Below are 19,034 nucleotides of genomic sequence, written 5' to 3'. Positions count from 1 at the left end.
TACTACTTACTGGTAGAATGGTAAGATTTACTGACCACAGCAAAGTAACAACAAAACTGCAGCAATTCTCAGGATAGATGTTAGTTTTTCATGGAAGAAAAAGAATCTGTTTCCTATGGCCACAGTCTGCATTGCTACTGGTGATGAGTTAGCCCCTCGCTATCACTGACTTTGTATCCAAGTCACTTCACTCCACCAAGGACTGTTGGTACTATCACCTTACATCAAATCTGTCCTGACCATCACATGTCAGTCTACTAAAATGGAGCTACAATCTTTACCTACAAGTAAAGTCATTGCTCGTCCAAAAATAACTGAGAATACACTTCACTAAAACACTTACAAAGCACTAGCTTATATCACTAGTGAGTAAATGTTGAGTGGTATAATACACCTCTGGGAGTATATTAAAAAGAGTAAAAATTAAGATGAGCAGTGGTGGTGCACGCCTTTAATCCCAGCACTTGGGAGGCAGAGGCAGGCAGATTTCTGAGTTCGAGGCCAGCCTGGTCTACGGAGTGAGTTCCAGGACAGCCAGGGATACACAGAGAAACCCTGTCTTGAAAAAAACAAAAAAACAAACAAACAAACAAACAAACAAAACAAAAGAGTAAAAATTAATCAGCTGCCTAGAAGAGAAACTATTAAGCAAGAAACAGACAGAACATGTTAATTATCAACCTAAAACAGAATTCTAATGGCATTTGTCAAAGAAAAACTAAAGTGCTTATAGTAATAGCCAGTTACTCATACATGTGGTAAGTTTATTTATATTTTTCTTACACCTTATTAATCTACTGAAAAAAAATTTTTTTTTTTGGTTTTTCAAGACAGGGTTTCTCTGTGTAGCCCTGGCTGTCCTGGAACTCACTCTGTAGACCAGGCTGGCCTCCAACTCAGAAATCCGCCTGCCTCTGCCTCCCAAGTGCTGGGATTAAAGGCGTACGCCACCACTGCCTGGCTTACTGAAAATATTTTTATATTTTACTTTACTTATTGAAACATTATTACTAAATACATACTCTGACTATTCAAATCTTTCGAGATAGGGTCTCTGTTGGAGTAATGTTTTTGTACACTGTAAAGATGATCCTTGTATTATTCAAATGCTGATTTCTGAATTGGCAGAGATCTGATTACAGGCCAGATTTTGGTATTGTTAAGCATACCCTGCCTTAGCATTTTGTAAACAATGGTCTCCATCACCTTCTGATTGGTTAAATAAAGAGCTGAACAGCCAATAGCTAGGCAGGAGAGAATAAGGCAAGACTTCCATGCCCAGAGAAATGAAAGGGTCTCAAATGGTGAGATGGGACCCTGGGAGTCAGCATCATGACATGGAAGGAGGAGATGCCAGGCCAGGACTAAGATGAAAGGTAATGAGCCACGTGCCTGGTAAGTAACCAGGTCAACAATGTTGGGTTAAAATGGCTCAGAATCTGCTCAGTTGTAGTGCTAGAAGCTTATTAATAAAGGTCTCCATGTCATTAGTCAGAACAGGTCTTAATAGATAACCCTAGCTGGCCTAGAATTTATTATATAGACCAGGATGACCTTGAATGTTAAATCAATAAATAAATACAGAGATCAGCCTGCCTTGCCTCACGAGTGCTGATTAAAAGAGTGGACCTGCAGTCAGGCTGTAGTGGTGTACACCTTTAATCCTGGCACTCAGGAGGCAGAAGAGGATCTTTGTGAGTTCAAGGCCAGCCTAGTCTATAGAGCAAGTTCCAAAACAGCCAAGTCTATACAGAAAAATCATGTCTCAAACAACAACAACAAAGAAAGAAAAATGCACCTTCAAAGATTTTCTTAAAAATAAGAAACATAAAGCCAGAGAGGTAGCTCAGTGGTTAAGAGCAGGGACTACTTTTCCAGAGGTCCTGAGTTCAATTCCGAGCAACCACAACCACATCACAAACATCTGTAATGGGATCCGATGCCCTCTTCTGGTGTGTCTGAAGACAGCTACAGTGTACTCATATAAATAAAATAAATAAATCTTTTTAAAAAAGAAACATAACTGCCTGGAAGTGAACTGGAAATGTTAAATCAATAAAATATAACATTCTAATGTGAGTATCCTGGTATTAAGCTAATGAAATATGAAATTCCAATATGCTATTATTTGGTGTTTAATAAATGAAACAAGAGATTCTAATATGCTATTACCTGGCACACTGTCATCAAAACTAACATTAATTTCTTCAGAACTCAGATTGTTCCATAAACACAACTAAGCGAAAATATTTTTCACACCCAAGAGAAGCAAAAAATAAAATTAGATTAGAAAAATAAACATTGCATGCAATACTTAAAAGTTTTAGCCAGTGAAGTTTATTTTTATTTTTCATGTTAAAAGTATCCTCATAGTTATGAAACTTTTCAAAACAGAAGCAGCTGTGAAAGCTCCTGACACATAAAGCAAAGACATCTTCACGCTCATTCGAATGTTAGCTCTGGGAATAAGCTTAGATACTGAAATCAAACCTATCATAATACAGATAAAGAAACAGGAATAATTCTGGCCTAGACGTGGTAATACACACCTATAATCTCAGCACTTTGGAGGTAGGTGCAGGAGGATCCAGAGTTCTGGGTCAGCCTAAGAAGCTACATAATGAATTCTAGGACAGCCTGGACTAGATAGCAAAAATCCTTTCTCAAAAAACACCTCCCCTAAAATGAATTGAGGCAGCAAGAACTAAGCTTTCTAATAAGACACTCAAAGAGCTTCATAATGCTGCAGCACTGACAGTCTTAATCAGCGGAGTCTCAGTACTACATCTTTCTGGGATGCTCAGAAGCTAGCTAGACATACCTGCCAGGGTGACCTCTGTGGAAACTCGGTCAATGATGAGTACATCATCTGCTCCATCATCACAAGCTTCCACATAAAACTTTTCAGGTGTAATATGCCTAAAAAAAAATTGGTAGACATAAATAAGTCACAATAAAATCAAGACAAAAAATTATTACAACAGGGTCTTAGTGCAGCATAATTTCCTACTTCTAAATAGGTGGCACTGCTAAATTCATCAGCCTTATAAATTTACATGATTACACGGTAAATAAGACATTATATAAAGGGCTGGGGATATAGTTCAGCAGACGAGTGCTTGCCTTGTCTGCACAAGGCCCTGCTAACCAATTGAGCATAGTTAAGGACTACTTCAGGAAATACGAAGAATTAATAAACAGGAGGTAAAAAGGTGGGCAAACAGTGCAGATGAAGTAGACCTTAACTGGAGAAGTGAGGTTGCTGCCATGCAGGCAGAATTCAAGAGTCCTTCCCAGACATCCACACACGCCCAAAAGCCCCCACTAATTTTCACTGCTGATTTACCAGACTTCAAAGTTGTGTGTGTGTGAGACAGCAATCTCAGCCTCACCCTTCTCCTCCCAACTAGCTTTTCTACTCCCATGCTTCTGCCTCATTTTGTCTGAAAAGTCTTACAGAAATCCACACCCACCATCACTGACATCATTTCCTACTTACCTAGAATGTTATCTGGTATTACAGAAAGAAATGTGTCCTGTAGCAGAATTTTTATACTTACTGTTTCTGACTGAGTTTTCTAAAGAAATCGCCAATCATTGACTACTCAAATATAGCTAACATTCATTTACCAGTTAATAGTAACTAAGTTGTTAATATTAGAATAGATGAATAGAATAGAATACATTCCTTCATTTTAAGGAGCATGTTAACAGAATGAAAATTAGTATCAAGCAAAATATTATACAACAAAGAAGACAAATCTGTTTCAAATTACAAAATTCAGCAGTTCACTTCCTTTTATTGCCAGATATATTCCATTAAACAGACATAAGGCCATTTCTTCAACCCTTGTTGACAGGTATTTGAGCTGGCTTTTTGGCTTTAGAGTTATATGAGTAATGAAGGTGCCATGAACAATTGAGATTCAGTCTGTTTCTATGTATTGTAATGCTAAATTCTGCACCCCAAGGTCTAGTTGCCTCAAGACTAGTGAACGCTCACGTATGCCAGCTTTTGTTGCACAAACCTTGCTCCTTAATCTAAAACTACTGGTTGAGTAAAGATGTCCAGCCTGTAGCCGGGTAGAACAGTTCAGTTCCCAGGTTTGAGGTCTGAGGAGAGAGGGAGGAAGAGAAGAAAGAAGGTGCCATAGGGTAGGTGGATTGTGAGCACATGGCCATGAGGGCAAGCCTGCTGGAACAGGAGCAGCCTAGGTAGAACATGGCAAGTGATATATACGGATTGTTGATATCTGCCCAGCTCTAGTGCTTTAAGGCTGATTATAAGTATAAAGGTTCCGTGTCTCTTGTTTGAGAACTAAATGATCTAAGGTGAGGAAGAAACCCCCAAATAATATTTACCACAACAAACAATCTTGCACAAACATTCAGTGAATGTACTCCTATCTACTGAGTAACTACCCAGAATATGATGGTCATGTCCCACCAGAACAGTATATGTGTGTTTAACTTGTGCTGAGGAGGGAAAAAACAGGAGATTGTGTGCACAAGAAAATTTGGTAGGGTGGAAGATGTGTTCTGTATCTTAATATCAGCAGTGATGATAGTATAAAAATCTCCATGTTTACCAAACTGTGTATTTTAAATATTTGCCATTGACCATGTGAATTAAATGTCAATATTCAATAAATATTTATAATAAAAGGAAATATGATAAAAAGAAAAAGTTAAGTCCTGAAGCAAAACAAAGGACTTCCTGACTCTTTCACCACAGGAAAGTATCTGAGTTTCGGTTTCTATTGCTCTGATGAAATAACTAGAACCAAAAACAACTTGAAGAAAGAATTTATTTCATCTTACAGCTTGTAGTCCATCGTTCAGGGACGTCAAGGCAGGAACTCAAACAAGGTAGGAACCTAGAAGTAGATGCTGATACAGAGGATATGCAGGAGTCTTCCTTCCTAGCTTGCCCAGCCTAATTTCTACAGCACTCAGGACCACCAACCCAGAGGTGGTATCACATACAATGGGATAGGCCTTCCCACATCAATTACTAATTAAGAAAATGACTACAGACTTGATGGCAGGCCAAACTCAGGGAAGCATTTTCTTAATTGAAAGCCCCTCTCCCCAGGTCACTCTAGCTTGTGCAGAATTGACATAAAACTAGCCAACACAAATAGTTACCTTTAACTAAGTCCAAGTCATTTCAGACAATGATTTTCCAGAGCGAGGGGAAGGTGGCAGATGCCTGTGATTCTAACACATGGAGACTATTTTATGTGTATATAAGCTATATTCCAGTGTAACATTTACTCAGTAATGTTCACTTAAAAATTATGTGCTAAGCACTACACCAGCATGGGGACTTGATGACAGGTAATAAAATATATAACACAAAAGAAGTTTTGAGTAAACCTGAAAAATAAACTTCTTTATAAAGTTTATTGAGAAAAGTGTTCTCTCTCAACAATGATGGCATTTTGGAAAACCTCATCATTTAGAGCCCATTCATGCCAGAAGTCTTTCAAGCTTTTAAACACGTGTGCTGTGGAACAAACATCTCACTGCATTCTCTGAGGCAGACACAAACTTAGAACTTGAAAAAGCCCTGTGACATGCTTTCATGAGTGGCCAATGCTATCACTGGACATCTTGTCTCTGAGTGTCCTATGATACTCCACAAATGTTTTTATAAGGTTCACATCAATCAATGAAGAAGCTCTTCTCACCTGACTTTTAAACAAGCACAGTGAGAAGACATGGCTCATGACCTATGCTGCTTTAGTATGAAGAAAACCAACAATGAATTACCTATGCCAGCCCAGTACTAGCAAAGCAACCACCCACAATCAATCAATCAAATCGGGCTTACAAGCTTTATTTACAGGGGAAACCAAAACTTATAAAAATTGATCAATGGCATCTGTGCTGGCTAGTTTTATTCAACTTGACATAATACAGAGTTACCTGAAAGGAGGGAACTTCAACTGAGAAATGCCTCCATAAGATCTGACTGTAAGGCATTTTCTTAATTAGTGGTTGATGGAGGAGGGACCAAGCCCATTGAGTCTACAAGAAAGCAAGCTGAGCAAGCCACAGGGAACAAGCAGCACTCTTCATGGCCTCTGCATCAGCTCCTGCCTCCCAGTTCCCTCTCTGTTTGAGTTCCTGTCCTGACTTCTTCCAATGATGGACTATGATCTGGATGTGTAAGCCAAATAAACCCTTTCCTCCCCAACTTGGTTTTTGGTCCTAATGATTTAACACAGCCAGTAAGCACCCCTCCACAGCCTCTGTATCAGCTCCTGCCTCCAGGTTCCTATCCTGCTTGAGTTCCTGCCCTCACTGCTTTTAAAGATGAACTGCTCTATGGAACTATGAATGAAATAAATCCCTTCCTCCCATAATTGCTTTTGGTTATAGTGTTTCATCACAGCAATAACCTAAGATAGCATAACCAAAACATTTCAACAATGTCAAAGAACATTACTTTAGAAGTGGTCATCCTGAAAAGGCTTGGAGATCAGCAGCAACAACAACAAAATGCAGATGGTCTTATCTTGACTTTGCTAGTTACTAGCTTCTCAATGCTGGCTCAGTTATGAATATCTACTTAGTGCTGGGCTTATCTGAAAAGTCCCTGGATCACAGAGCTTACCTTCTAGTGGGAAGCAAACACTACACAGAGAAGTAATTCAATAATTTTAGACAGGAGAAAATACTGTGAATAAAATAATGGTAGATTGGTGAAATTGGTGATATAGGATACCAATCTTGTTTAAGGATTAAATGAAACAACATGTAAAAGCTGCTAGGCAAAGGAAAGGCTTCTGTGTTCTTAATTCAGCCTGGGGATGACAATGCATCTGCCTCACAGAACAGTGAGTCACACAAGCATTCTTGTGGGTAATAAAAACTGGCACATAGGAGTGGTAAATTTTGCTTTGAGATAACATGCTGTCAGGCCAAGCAGGTCTTGAATTTGTGATCCTCCTGCAGCTAGAGGAGCCTTTTATACTTACTATACCGTTTAAAACCTTATGTGTAGTCACACCTGTGCCACAGCATCCATCCATGTAAAACCTTATGTGTAGTCACACCCGTGCCACAGCATCCATGTAAAACCTTATGTGTAGTCACACCCGTGCCACAGCATCCATGTGTAGGTAAGAGGCTGACCTCAAAGGTCAGTCCTGGTTTCCATCTTGTTTAGGACAGGGTTTCCTGTTGTTGCCACTCCACGTGCCAGTTAGCTGGACTAGAGGTTCTCTGGTCTCTGCCTCCCATTTTATTGAAGAAGCTTTGGGATTACACATATACACGACTCTACTTGGCTTTTCATGGGTTGCTGGGATCTGAACCCAGGTCCTTACGCTTGTACAACAAACACTTTACCCACTGAGCCAATTTAAGCCCAAAGGAACATCTTTTAACACAAAAGGAAAACCTGCACATTTTCATTATAGGACTCCCAACCTAAGACCAAAAAAGTTACTCAATTAATGTTCTAAAGAAATACTAAATAGAAGGCATTAATTTTTTATACACTGAAAACACCTAAACAATTAAATTTTGATAGAGTAACACAAGAATCAAGTTATATCTAATTCAAATATGCCATCAGAACATGTAACTAAGATTTAAGAACAGTAACAGACTGCATAGCTAAGCTTTAATTTATATAACCCCAGTTGTGTTTAAATGATTGTTTGTATAATTACTCTGATAGTGATATTTCTAAAGAAAAAAATACCTACACGTGATATTTTAACCCTAGAGATAAAAAAATAATGTCTTATTCTCATTTAACAGTAAGTTTAATATTGAAAGGCCCCAAATACTGTCTTCCAACTTATCTGAATAGAATTTTTACCAATACAAACCTACACATTTCAAAAAAAAATTCTTAAAATCAGGATATAACAAAGCTACAATTCAAAGTAAGAAACCAGAGTGATTTCTTAGGAGTAAAACCATCTAAAATATCAAGGTTACATAAAACAATGTTCTGATTTATTAAAGACAAATGTTTTAAGCCAGTGGTTCTCAACCTTTCTAATGCTGTGACCCTTTAATACAGCTTCATGTTGTGGTGACCCCAATCATAAAATGATTCTGTTAATACTTCATAATTAATTTTGCTACTGTTATGAACTGTAATGTAAATATATGATATATAACACCCAAGAGGCTTGTGTTGCACTGGTTGAGAACCACTATTCTAGACAATTAAAAAATTGTTTAGCTAGTGAGATGGCTCAGCTGTTAAAGCACCTGTCACCAAGCCTGATGATCCAACTCTTACTAGTTTTCCTCTGGCCTCTATATGCTCATCATGACATGCATATGTACTCATACAATCAATCAATAAATGCTAAAAAATTAACTGCTTAAAAATTCTGGGGCCAGGCAGTGGTGGCGCACGCCTTTGATCCGAGCACTTAGGAGGCATAGGCAGGTGGATTTCTGAGTTCGAGGCCAGTTTGGTCTACAGAGTGAATTCCAGGACAGCCAGGGCTATACAGAGAAGAAACCCTGTCTCGAAAAACAAAAAACCAAAAACAAACAAACAAAAATTCTGAAATTGGGGCTGGAAAGATGGTCCAGCAGTTAAGAGCACTGGCTGCTCTTCCAGAGGACCCAGGTTCAATTCCCAGCATCCACATGGCAGCTCACAACTGTAACTCCAGTTCCAGGAATCTGATACTTTCACAGACATGTATTCAGATAAATACCAATGCACATAAAATACAAATAAATAAATATTGTTTTTAATTCTGATATTTATAAAACTATGAGTATAGGAAAAATAAAGGGCCTCTAGTTCTAACGATGCAGCATAGAATCAGCTTTTAAAAGACAGCAGATGGAGCTAGAGAGATGGCTCAGCAATTAAGAGTACTGACTGCTCTTCCAGAGGTCATGAGTTCAAATTCCAGCAGCCACACGGTGGCTCACAACTATTCATAATGAGATCTGATGCCCTCTTATGAGGTGTCTGAAGACAGCTACAGTGTACTTAAAACAGTATACTTACATAAATAAACAAACCAACCAATCTTTGGCGTAGGGCCGAGGGAGGAGGAAGAAGAGGAAGAAGATGAGGAGGAAGAGGTAGAGAAGGAGGAGGAGAAGGAGAAGAAGAAGACGACGACAGCAGCAGATGCAGATTATACTCTGCTATTGGGGGAGATATCTTTATAACTAAAAGTTAAACAATTAAACCACAGACAAAAATGTAATAAACAAATAATAATAAAGTAACTGTAATATAAAGTAACTATGGTGGGCAGAACTCTAAAGTTCCCCTAACATTCTTATTTCCAATTATGTAGGCACTCTCCTAAAGATAGAATTAAGGTTACTTAATTACCCTTAAAAGGAGGAGATAAGTCTCAGATGGTAATAGTAGACCTATGTTCACGTCCACTCTAATAGCAGAAGAGAAGAAAAGACAATTGGAAATGGCAGAAGGGGAAAGATGGCCCCTAAGGTGCAGGAGTTAGGGTACAAAGACAAGAGAGGAGCCATTAAAACTAAGACTGATCTCAGACTGATAGCCTAAAGAAATGTGGACGCTGGCTTCTCCACCACAAGTAACCAGACTTAGTCAACAGCGTGAATGAGCCTGGAAATGAGTTCTTCCATCAGCCTCCTAAACACAGGCCTGTCAGTATCTTAGCTGTTAGATAATATGTTATGTTTGCTTTCCATTGCTGGGATAAAACAACATGACCAAAAGCAACTGAAGGAAGAAAAGCTTTATCTGGTTTATAAGTTACAGTCCATCATCAGAGGAAACCCAGGCAGGAGGAGCCTGAAGGCAGGAACTAAAACCTATGCTATGGAGGAAGCTGCTTTTGGGCTAGCTCAGCCTGCTTTCTTACTCTACTCTGAACCACCTGCCCAGAGGTGGCACTGCCCACAGTGGGCTGGTTATCCCACATTAACCATTAATCATTAATCAAGAAAACACCCCACAGACTAGCTTAATAAAGCATTCTGGCGGAAGCATTTTCTCAACTGAATTTCCAAAGTTGACAAAAAGCAAACTAACTAACCAAGATTATCTGTATTGTTTTAAGCCTCGAAGTTTATAATAATTTGGTAAAGCAGCACTAGAACAACACCATGATATAAAAATTTTTCCTATAGAACCCAATAATGTTCGCCTTAAGCCTTGGCCAGAAGGTGCCCACAAATAGACAAATGAGGGTTAGGGTACCGCTCCCTGGGACCCTACACATATGCTAAACATTGTTAAAGCACAATCTCTTTAACTCATTGTTAATGATAATCCTTTAAGCTTTTGTTTTTTCCCTAAGCACATCTTCCTGTAAACAAGCAAAAGTGTTGGAGAAATGAGGTCATCTGACTTTCTAATTGCCAGCTGCAGTGACTCTCACTGTCTGGCTGTCTTGAGGACAAAGAATCAAAAACCAACCCAACCAACCACCAACAACTAAACAAACAAAAAGCTGCTATGCCAGTTAACTGGCCTTACAGCAGCACTAAAAACCCGTGTAGCAGCACTAACCATTTTGAAAACTCCCTGGACATTTTAGGGAAGCTACATTAGGCCCACAACTGCTTGCTCTGGCCACCAAGTCCCAGGCAAGTTGGTTTCAAGCAACCTTTCCTGTACAACTTTCATCCAGAGTGGAGGGGGACACTTCTTTAATTACTAACACAGAGCTATTGTGACCCACATAGAGAGTGGCAGAACAGATGTGAACAGAGCCATTTATATAAAGGTCTGCTGTGGTTGGCAAAAATGTTCCTTCTTGGGCTCACTTGATGAGAAAAATAACACCCCACCCTGCCATGCTGCCTCTGACTGTTACCAACATTAGGCTCCCCACGTCTCCAAGTGGCATTTTCTTGTCATTAGTGACACAACAATGATTGTTCAATATATAATCTCAGAGATCAAATCATAGATACTGCCCTACCACTACTATGATAATATCACTAAAAATATTCTATTTCTTATGTATAAACAAAACACATGTTTAGGGTTTTGAACACAAAATCTACTTGGTTTAAATCAAGTAAGGTTGGGCCTAGTATGATGGCACATGCCTTTAATCCCAGCACTCAGAAGGCAGAGGCAGGAGGATCTCAATGAGTTTGAGGACAGCCTGATCTACATAATGAGTTTCAGACCAGCCAAGCTACACAGTGAGACCCTGCCTTACAAAAAAAAAAAAAAAAAAAAACACCTTGCATCAATTTGTATGGAAGAAAGCCTAGATGTAAAAACTGACGGATGGACAGTAGTCTACTCTACTGTGTGAGAGGAAGGGAGTCTCAGGACCACATTTGTTTATTGGTGTTGGACTTTAATCAGGTGAAATGTATCAATAAAAGTCTGCTTAATTAAAAATGCTACTCTAGGCCTGGACTGAAAACAACGATGTCAGCTAACTGACACTTCTAAGGGCAGGAACTATGACTTAGAATCCTACTAGTCACAGAGCAGTGTCATTTGCTTTGCTGTCTTCTTTCCTGCTGTTCATTTCCTACTATTCATCAACTGGCCTTAACCCTGATCTGAAATATAGTTGTCCTATGTAGCTATATGTTTTTCTGTTCCCTAACTTCATTTCAAAAGCTGATGAGATTTTTAAAAAATAAAGTACTTACAGTCAAAAATAATTAACTAAATATTCTGTGATATAATTTTTACTGATGTGCATGTTTTTACTGCTGTTTTATTTTAAATCTTCACCTGTGGCCACTCTGCAGACAAAGGCACTGGCCTTAATCTATCTGCCTTGGATTTTCTTATAGAGAAGGAAGTGAAAGTTGAATCCTTTTACAGGAGAGGGTGGCGGTGAAAGTTTAATCAGCATCTGCATTATTGTCTTTCATGAGGTCTTTACTGGATGTTTTTATTGGCTTAGTGACAAGGTAAATTACTTTAAATATTTTCTTTTATCCTAGCCCAGAAAAATCTTCCTAGTAATATAACAATGATCATTTAATATACTCAGAAATCAAACTGTGAATTAAGATAGACTTCTAGGTCATTCAGGACAAAGCTAAACAGTGAGCTTTGTATCTCAGGCAAGTCTACTTTTTTTTTCTTCTCTCTTTTCTCTTCCCTTCACTTTCTCTACCTATCTCCTCCCTTAGTATCATCTCTAATGAGAAATTTTATGTTCTCAAGTGAGAAATTTAATTTTTAAAAAGTACCACTAAAGCCTTACAGAATTAACCTATCATCAGGTTATACAGCATTCTCAACTAGCAAATACACAGAATTATTAGCTTCATGAAAACAAAGATAAAGCATCTATCAGGTCTGTAGCACACATGTATCTTAAGATAGCTAGCTACTATGTGACCTAACACAAGACTATAAACTTAACTTACAGAGATTTTTTTTGCAATAAAAAAAAAAAAAACCCAAAAAACCCACCTTGATTGCAAAGTCCAAGTAGAAACATTGCAATGTCAAAATTTTTCATCATCAAAAATTGATGAAAAAATTCCTAATTGCAAAACAAAATACCTTTATTGATCTTGTTAAATTTAAAGAAAGTGGTATCACACTATAAGCATCAAGGTCATCACCATTTTCTTCCTGTGTGATTTTCTAGTATCTAAAATATAACTTTACTTCCTGTGTAACATATACATCCTATTTCAGGTCACAACTGACCTCTTCAAAATCCTGTCAAATCACAGTGAGGCTGTAGGCAGTGTTTCGTTCCTGCCCAACCTACTGCCCCTGCAGTACACTAAGTTACACTTTCTGTTGCATGGCTTAAAAGAAAAGTGTGCAAAATTAACCTACTTTATATGTATTACTACCAGCCAATTTCTCACCCATTGAAACGGTTATTGCCAAGAAGAGAAAAACAGAAAAAGAGTGTTGGCAAAGATGTCACAAAATTAGAACCTTGGTGCTTTCCTAGTGGGACAATAAAATGGTGCAGCCAATGTCAGTCGTTCAAAAATCTAAAATTAGAATTGTCATATGACCTAGCAATCCCCTAACATTATTTACTTATTTATTTAGAGACAGTGTCTCACTATGGAGCTCTGGCTTCCTGGAACTTGCTATGTAGATCAAGCTTGCCTCTAATTCATAAAGTTTGTCTGCCTCTGCCTCACTAGTTTTGGGTTAAAGGCATGACTACCAAGCTTGGCAGCAATTATACTTTTGTGTATATGTTAAAAATAACTAAAAGAAGTCAGGCAGTGGTGGCGCACACTTTTAATCCCAGCACTTGGGAGGCAGAGGCAAGAGGATCTTTGAGTTTGAGGCCAGCCTGGTCTACTCTGTGAGTTCCAGGACAGCCAGGGCTACACAGAGAAACCCTGTCTTAAAAAAACAAAATAAAGGAAGGAAGGAAGGAAGGAAGGGAGGGAGAGAGGGAGGGAGGGAGGGAGGAAGGAAGGAAGGAAGGAAGGAAGGAAGGAAGGAAGGAAGGAAGGAAGGACCTAAATGAGATTACTTGCTATACCCACATTTAAAACAGCTTCAGGGAAGCATGGTGTGTGGTGGTGGAAAAGAAAAACTCCCTCAGTTTTTGGAGGAAATAACTTTAAAGATACTTAAGTGGCTACGTTTACTTGGTGCAGTTAAGAATTAAACTTGTCAATTTTAATGTTGCTGTTACATCTAAAATAAACTTATGTGATGGTAAAAAAAAAAAAAAAAAAAAAAAAAAAATCAATTGTAATAGCCAAAAATATGGAACCAGCCTAAATGATGGGTCACTGGATAAACAAAATGTGGTCCACTGCAGCCACACACTGCTAACATCTTATTTTGAGATAGTCTCATGATGGGTAAATAACTGAGGCTATCCTTGAACTCCTTAGACTCCCGCTCCCTCCCCCCAAGGGTTAGGACTACAAAGCGTGTGCCACATGTGCACACTGTGTAACATTCTGGTCAGCTAGGATTATATGTGCAATAGTAGACACCTATGGGCTATGCCATTTGGTCTGACAGAAGCACATTCTGACATTCACAGTATGATGTGACTTGTTTAAGGATGCATTCCACAGAATGTGTTCCCACTGCAGTACAATATGAGACTATCGCACCATAAAGGGTTATGTTAGTCAGCCTTCAAAATAAAATTCTGACACATGCTACATGTTAAGATGGCTGAACTTTGAAGCCTTACAGGACTGAAACAAACCAATCACAAAAGGAGAAATACTAGGTCCACTTAAATGAGGCACCTGGAATGACAAGTCAAATCCACAGGAAAAGAAGAATGGTGGTTGCCAGGGTAGGAAGGAATGGAGGAACAGAGTCATTTAAGGAGCACAGAGTTGTAGTTTTGCAAGAACTGAACACATATAGTTAAGATGGTACATTTTTTGAAGTATATTACCACAGTTTAAAAGTACTATTTGTAGAGGGTGGGGACCGGGAGGGGCTGGGATTGGGATGTAAAGTGAATGAATGAATGAATGAATGAATAAATAAATAAATAAATGGAAAAATTACTACTTACATAGAAATATGACTGTTGTATCAAAAAGTGTAGCAACATGCTTCCTCAGAAACCTTAAAAAAAATTAAGATCTTAAAATGTTTGACCTATCTCTGGTTGGGAAGACAGACAATATTTTACTAAGGTTGATTAGAGGAAAGAACTTAGATATACAGGGTCCTCTGGCCCCATTATATGGTAATATATGCTGAAGGTGTTTACCCAACCTCCCTTCGGGTTCCTGCAGTATCATCTCAGTCTCTCATTGAGTGCCTCTCCTTACTGCACACATTCACCAGAGGCCCAATATAACCCCAAACTAGCCGTGTCTCTCGGAAGCTAATTCATTTCAATTCTCCCTTCTTCAAAACTTCCTCAGCCTATCTACTCCCTATCTACTTCAACACCCACTGACAATCAGACTCCTCCAAACCAGATCTTAACTCTTTGCTTTTGTTTGCTTGTTTTTTCCAAGACAGTTTCTCTGTGTAGCCCTTGCTGTTCTGGAACTCAATCTATAGACCAAGCTGGCCTCAAACTCAGAGATCTGCCTGGCTCTGCCTCCCCAGTGCTGGGATTAAAGGCGTGTGTCCCCAGCACTCAGCTCAGATCCTAACTCTTCAAACCCCCTGTGTAGTCAGTGTAGCAGTCCATCTAGTAATTCTAGCAGAAAGAGAGAGAGGCAGAAAGATCACGAAAGAGTTCAAGTCATCCTCAGGTTCAAGGCCAGCCTGGCTCCAGGAGACCCTTTCTCAACAAGGACTCCTTATTATGACCTTCCATCCAACTACTGCCACCACCCTGGACACACATCCCTATCGTCTGTGCCTTATTTCATGAAGAAAACCTTCCCTCCATGCAAAGCTGTGTGAATAAGCTGAGTGTACACTGTACAAGACACATTGTACATACGTTCAGTACAGTCTGGGAAAGCCTCACGTTTCTCCTAACTGCACAGCTATGCAGAATGAGAGTGTTTAAGGAAGGCAAACTCCTGAGCAAACAGTATTTTTCTTCTTCCCTAAAGTTATAGATACTTCTTTTAAAAAGATTTTTCCTTTGGTATTATAATTATTCAAATATGAGTGTATGTGTGAGTGAATGAAGGTGCCTGTGGAGTGTGTCAGAGAGACAGAGAGACAGAGAGACAGAGAGACAGAGAGACAGAAAGAGAGCGAGAGAGAGAGAGAGAGAGAGAGAGAGAGAGAGATAGAGAGACAGAGAGACAGAGAGACAGAGAGAATGAATGAATATGAACAGGTGGGTAAATGAGTGAATACATGAATGACTGTGTCAGTAGAGTCCAGAAGGCAGCTTTGGATCTGTTGGAACTGGAGATAAAGGTAGCTGTGTGCTACCCAATGTGGGAGATGGGAAATGAACTCAGGTCCTCTGAAAAAGAACTGAGCCATCTCTCCAGCTCAGAAATGAGGGGTTTTCTTATTGTTTTGTTGTTTGTTGTTGTTTTCAGAAGTAAACTACCAGCTGATGTACCTAAGAAACATGTTCGGCATGTGATCTACATGTGGCTGAGAACAGCTAAGAATGCAGCCAGGCACACAATCACAAACTTACCTAGCACACTGTTTGTAGGTTTTTTGTTTGGTGCTTTTTCTTTTTGTGCAACTTGACAGTACAGTTCTCAAGTGTGAACTTTGTAGATGACAAAGACATTTTACAATGCTAAAAGCTAGATACACCTAAAAGTACTCTTTGCCTTACGTTTTGTTATTTTTCCAATAATTCATTTTTCTATTTTTGCAATTTCAGGTTAATTGTGTCTAACATTATTCATGCTTATGCAAGCAGCCTAAAAAAGCTAGGTATGCTGACCAATATCTATAATCCTAGCACTTGGAAATGGTGAGGCACAGCCTGGGTAGTAGTACTGTCTTTTAAAACAATAAAACAACCTAAATTCGTTTTCTATATGAAAAACCCATGTGTCAACTATTTTCTCTTACAAGTAACACAGTTTTACACCTGGCTGTCCAGAGACTAAGGAGAAAACAATCTGATAAGAGAAGAACAGGTCATTTGAATAATGCAGTGTAATGGAAAGATCACTAGACTCTTGGTCAACTGTGTTTCAAGGTTGACTCTGCTGTGCTTAATGTGTGACTTATGTGACCAGGACACCACGTGACACTCTTCAATGAGGGCAGACTATAGATCAACCTATGACTTCACAGAAGCACTGACAATAATGTACATGAAAGTACTTAAGCTCTAGCTTCGTCAAAAGAATACATGCCAAATTATCCCAGACTCTGTTCTTGAACAAGTCTATATTGAAAAATTCATTTACTCTGGAGATTTATGGAGTAGATGCTCGTCAAAGGTTCGTGCTAAATATAGAAGAGGATTAGAGAGAAATCAACATTAAGCTATTGATCACATTTTAAATACGTTCAAGCAAAGTATATGTAACTATTATATCTCTGGTTCAAACAGTACTCTGGATTGGTCGTTCTAGCTTTCAGTCCTCTTGTCTAAGAAAGAGTAAATAGAATGTGTAAATTGTATGAATATTTGGTGCCCAAGCAGTGTGACAATAAATCCTCATTTTTTGGCTTCAAAAGCCAGAAGAGAGTCAATGAAGGGAAACAAGAGTCTCAGAGAAGGTATCTATGAGGTACCCTGAGTACTTTATCTACAAATCTATGAAGTATAAACACTCATTTTCAAGATTAAACAATTATTCACAGAGGCTGAATAACCTGCCCAGGACACAAAGCTAGTAGAAAGTTTAAGAAGTTAATCCATGTCTGTTCTGACTAAACTACCTGAGACCTGTCTTCTTTACTCCAGAAGTGACCAGCATGTAGACAGGAGAGATAAAGACCTCTGACAGAAAGATAAATGCAAACCCAACACTGACGTTAGAAGAGGGGCAGCAACCTTTAGCGTGGCTAACAGGCAGTAAAGTTACAAAATTATAAAGAACTTAGAATGCAGGTAGCTTAAAAGTGTGGGCTTGATCCTGTGGTCAATAGAGTAGGGGTGGAACTGTAACTGGGAGCTGGAGGATGAGCAGAGCACATCGAGAAGGTGAGATCTGAACAAGGCAGAGATGAGCTGAAGAAATTGTGTGACACAGTGCAAGGAGTTGTCATTTAATATCCAAGCACTTCAACACTTTGGGAAGTTATATACCAAAACATCTACAATAAAGTAACTTTTTCTTTTCTTTCCTTGAGACAGGGTTTCTCTGTGTACCCATGGCTGTCCTGAAACTCAAGACCAGGCTGCCTGAGACCCACTGCCTCTGCCTCCTGGGTTCTGGTTTAGATTAAAGGCAAGCGCCACCATCACCCAGCAAAGTAACTTCTCATATAGCTCTTCTTAGGCATTTTTTTTTTTAAAGTCCCATTAGTCTTAGATAGGTCAGCAACTAATTCAGCCTATAAGTACCTTTAAAGCAGAATACTCTTGGCCCAGGGGTTATGTTTAAAAGTTTAAATAGGACGGCTAAAAAGAAGGGGTAAAAACAGGTTCTAACTCACAAACTACCTGCTAAAGAAAAACTTGCAGTCAAGTTTTATCTTCACATTTATAGAAACATCCAAGCCCTAAAGACTGAAAGGAATGTCCATATAACCCCAGACTCATGGTTTCCACTTCAATACAAAACCATCGTACCCACTTCTAAAGGGTAAATTTCCCTTCTAGTCTATGTACACATAAAATAGCGTCTGCCTGTATTGAAGTCTGGACTGGAGAGAATGGTAAGGATGAAGTAGGAACCCTCGTATTTTCAAAATAAAAGAAAAATAATTATTCACAGAGGTTGAATAACCTGCTCAGGAATCAAAGAGGATGCCTGGCTGTAGTGAGTGAGATCTGGACTGGTGAGACTTGGAGCCTGGGCAGCTCAAAAATAACCTTCCTAATTCTCAAGTTATCCATCTCAGTTATTCTTCGATGCAGGTAAACTCAACAATATCCCGTAACCCAAAGCTGAGCCGCTTCAAGGCAAGGCTCCAAGTCGCTTAAACACACCTGAGACCTAGTGTAAGATCATGTTCAGCCCTTCAACAGCTATCAGGTGGACAATAACCTAATTTGCCAGTAATGTACAAGTGACTCTGGCCCGACAGAGACCAATAAATACACTTTGCTTCAACTGTCACCTGTAAGGTGATCATTCACTTTACAAAGGAAAACTAATTGAAAGAAATGTGGAGGGAAGTGTGGACTTGGGGTTTTCAAAGAGAACTGTAGTATGAAGTATAAGAGGCACAAAGGGTGAACTGAAGAAAACCACAAAAGTGTTGTGCAGATCGCCTCCCTCCACATTCTGTATTCCTAACTTGGCACTTTCGGTTATTCATAGGGAGCACCCAAAGTACATTTGTTGCCCTGCAAACGAACTGAGATATCTATGTCTAATTAACAGGGTTTTTTAAACTTGGTTTTTCAAAAGTTATATTTGCTTCTGCTACTAAAGGCATCCCCAGACTATGGTCCGTGGTAAATTATTAAAGGGGCTAAGGGCGAAGTTATTCACAAACAAGAACGAGTGCAGGTGCTGAGGGTAACAGCAAGAGAAACTATCCCCCGCCCCCTTTAACCCAGGATGAGCCAAAGAGCTAATAAATGTCTATT

At 39.1% G+C, this 19,034-nt stretch overlaps 1 protein-coding gene across 1 annotated transcript in view; it reads right to left on the bottom strand.

Moving 5' to 3' along the window:
* Positions 1-19,034, bottom strand: part of Sacm1l (SAC1 like phosphatidylinositide phosphatase) — a 69,118-nt gene that overhangs the window by 49,386 nt on the left and 698 nt on the right. Inside the window, exon 2 of the mRNA XM_034484076.2 lies at positions 2,822-2,919. Within this exon, the coding sequence (XP_034339967.1) occupies positions 2,822-2,919 (98 nt within the window). The remainder of the gene's footprint in view (positions 1-2,821; positions 2,920-19,034) is intronic.

This window comes from Arvicanthis niloticus, chromosome 21 (assembly GCF_011762505.2).
Source record: "Arvicanthis niloticus isolate mArvNil1 chromosome 21, mArvNil1.pat.X, whole genome shotgun sequence".
NCBI classification, from domain to species: Eukaryota; Metazoa; Chordata; class Mammalia; order Rodentia; family Muridae; genus Arvicanthis; species Arvicanthis niloticus.
Note: the sequence above shows the minus strand (reverse complement) of the source record. Positions and strands in the feature narration are given on the sequence as shown.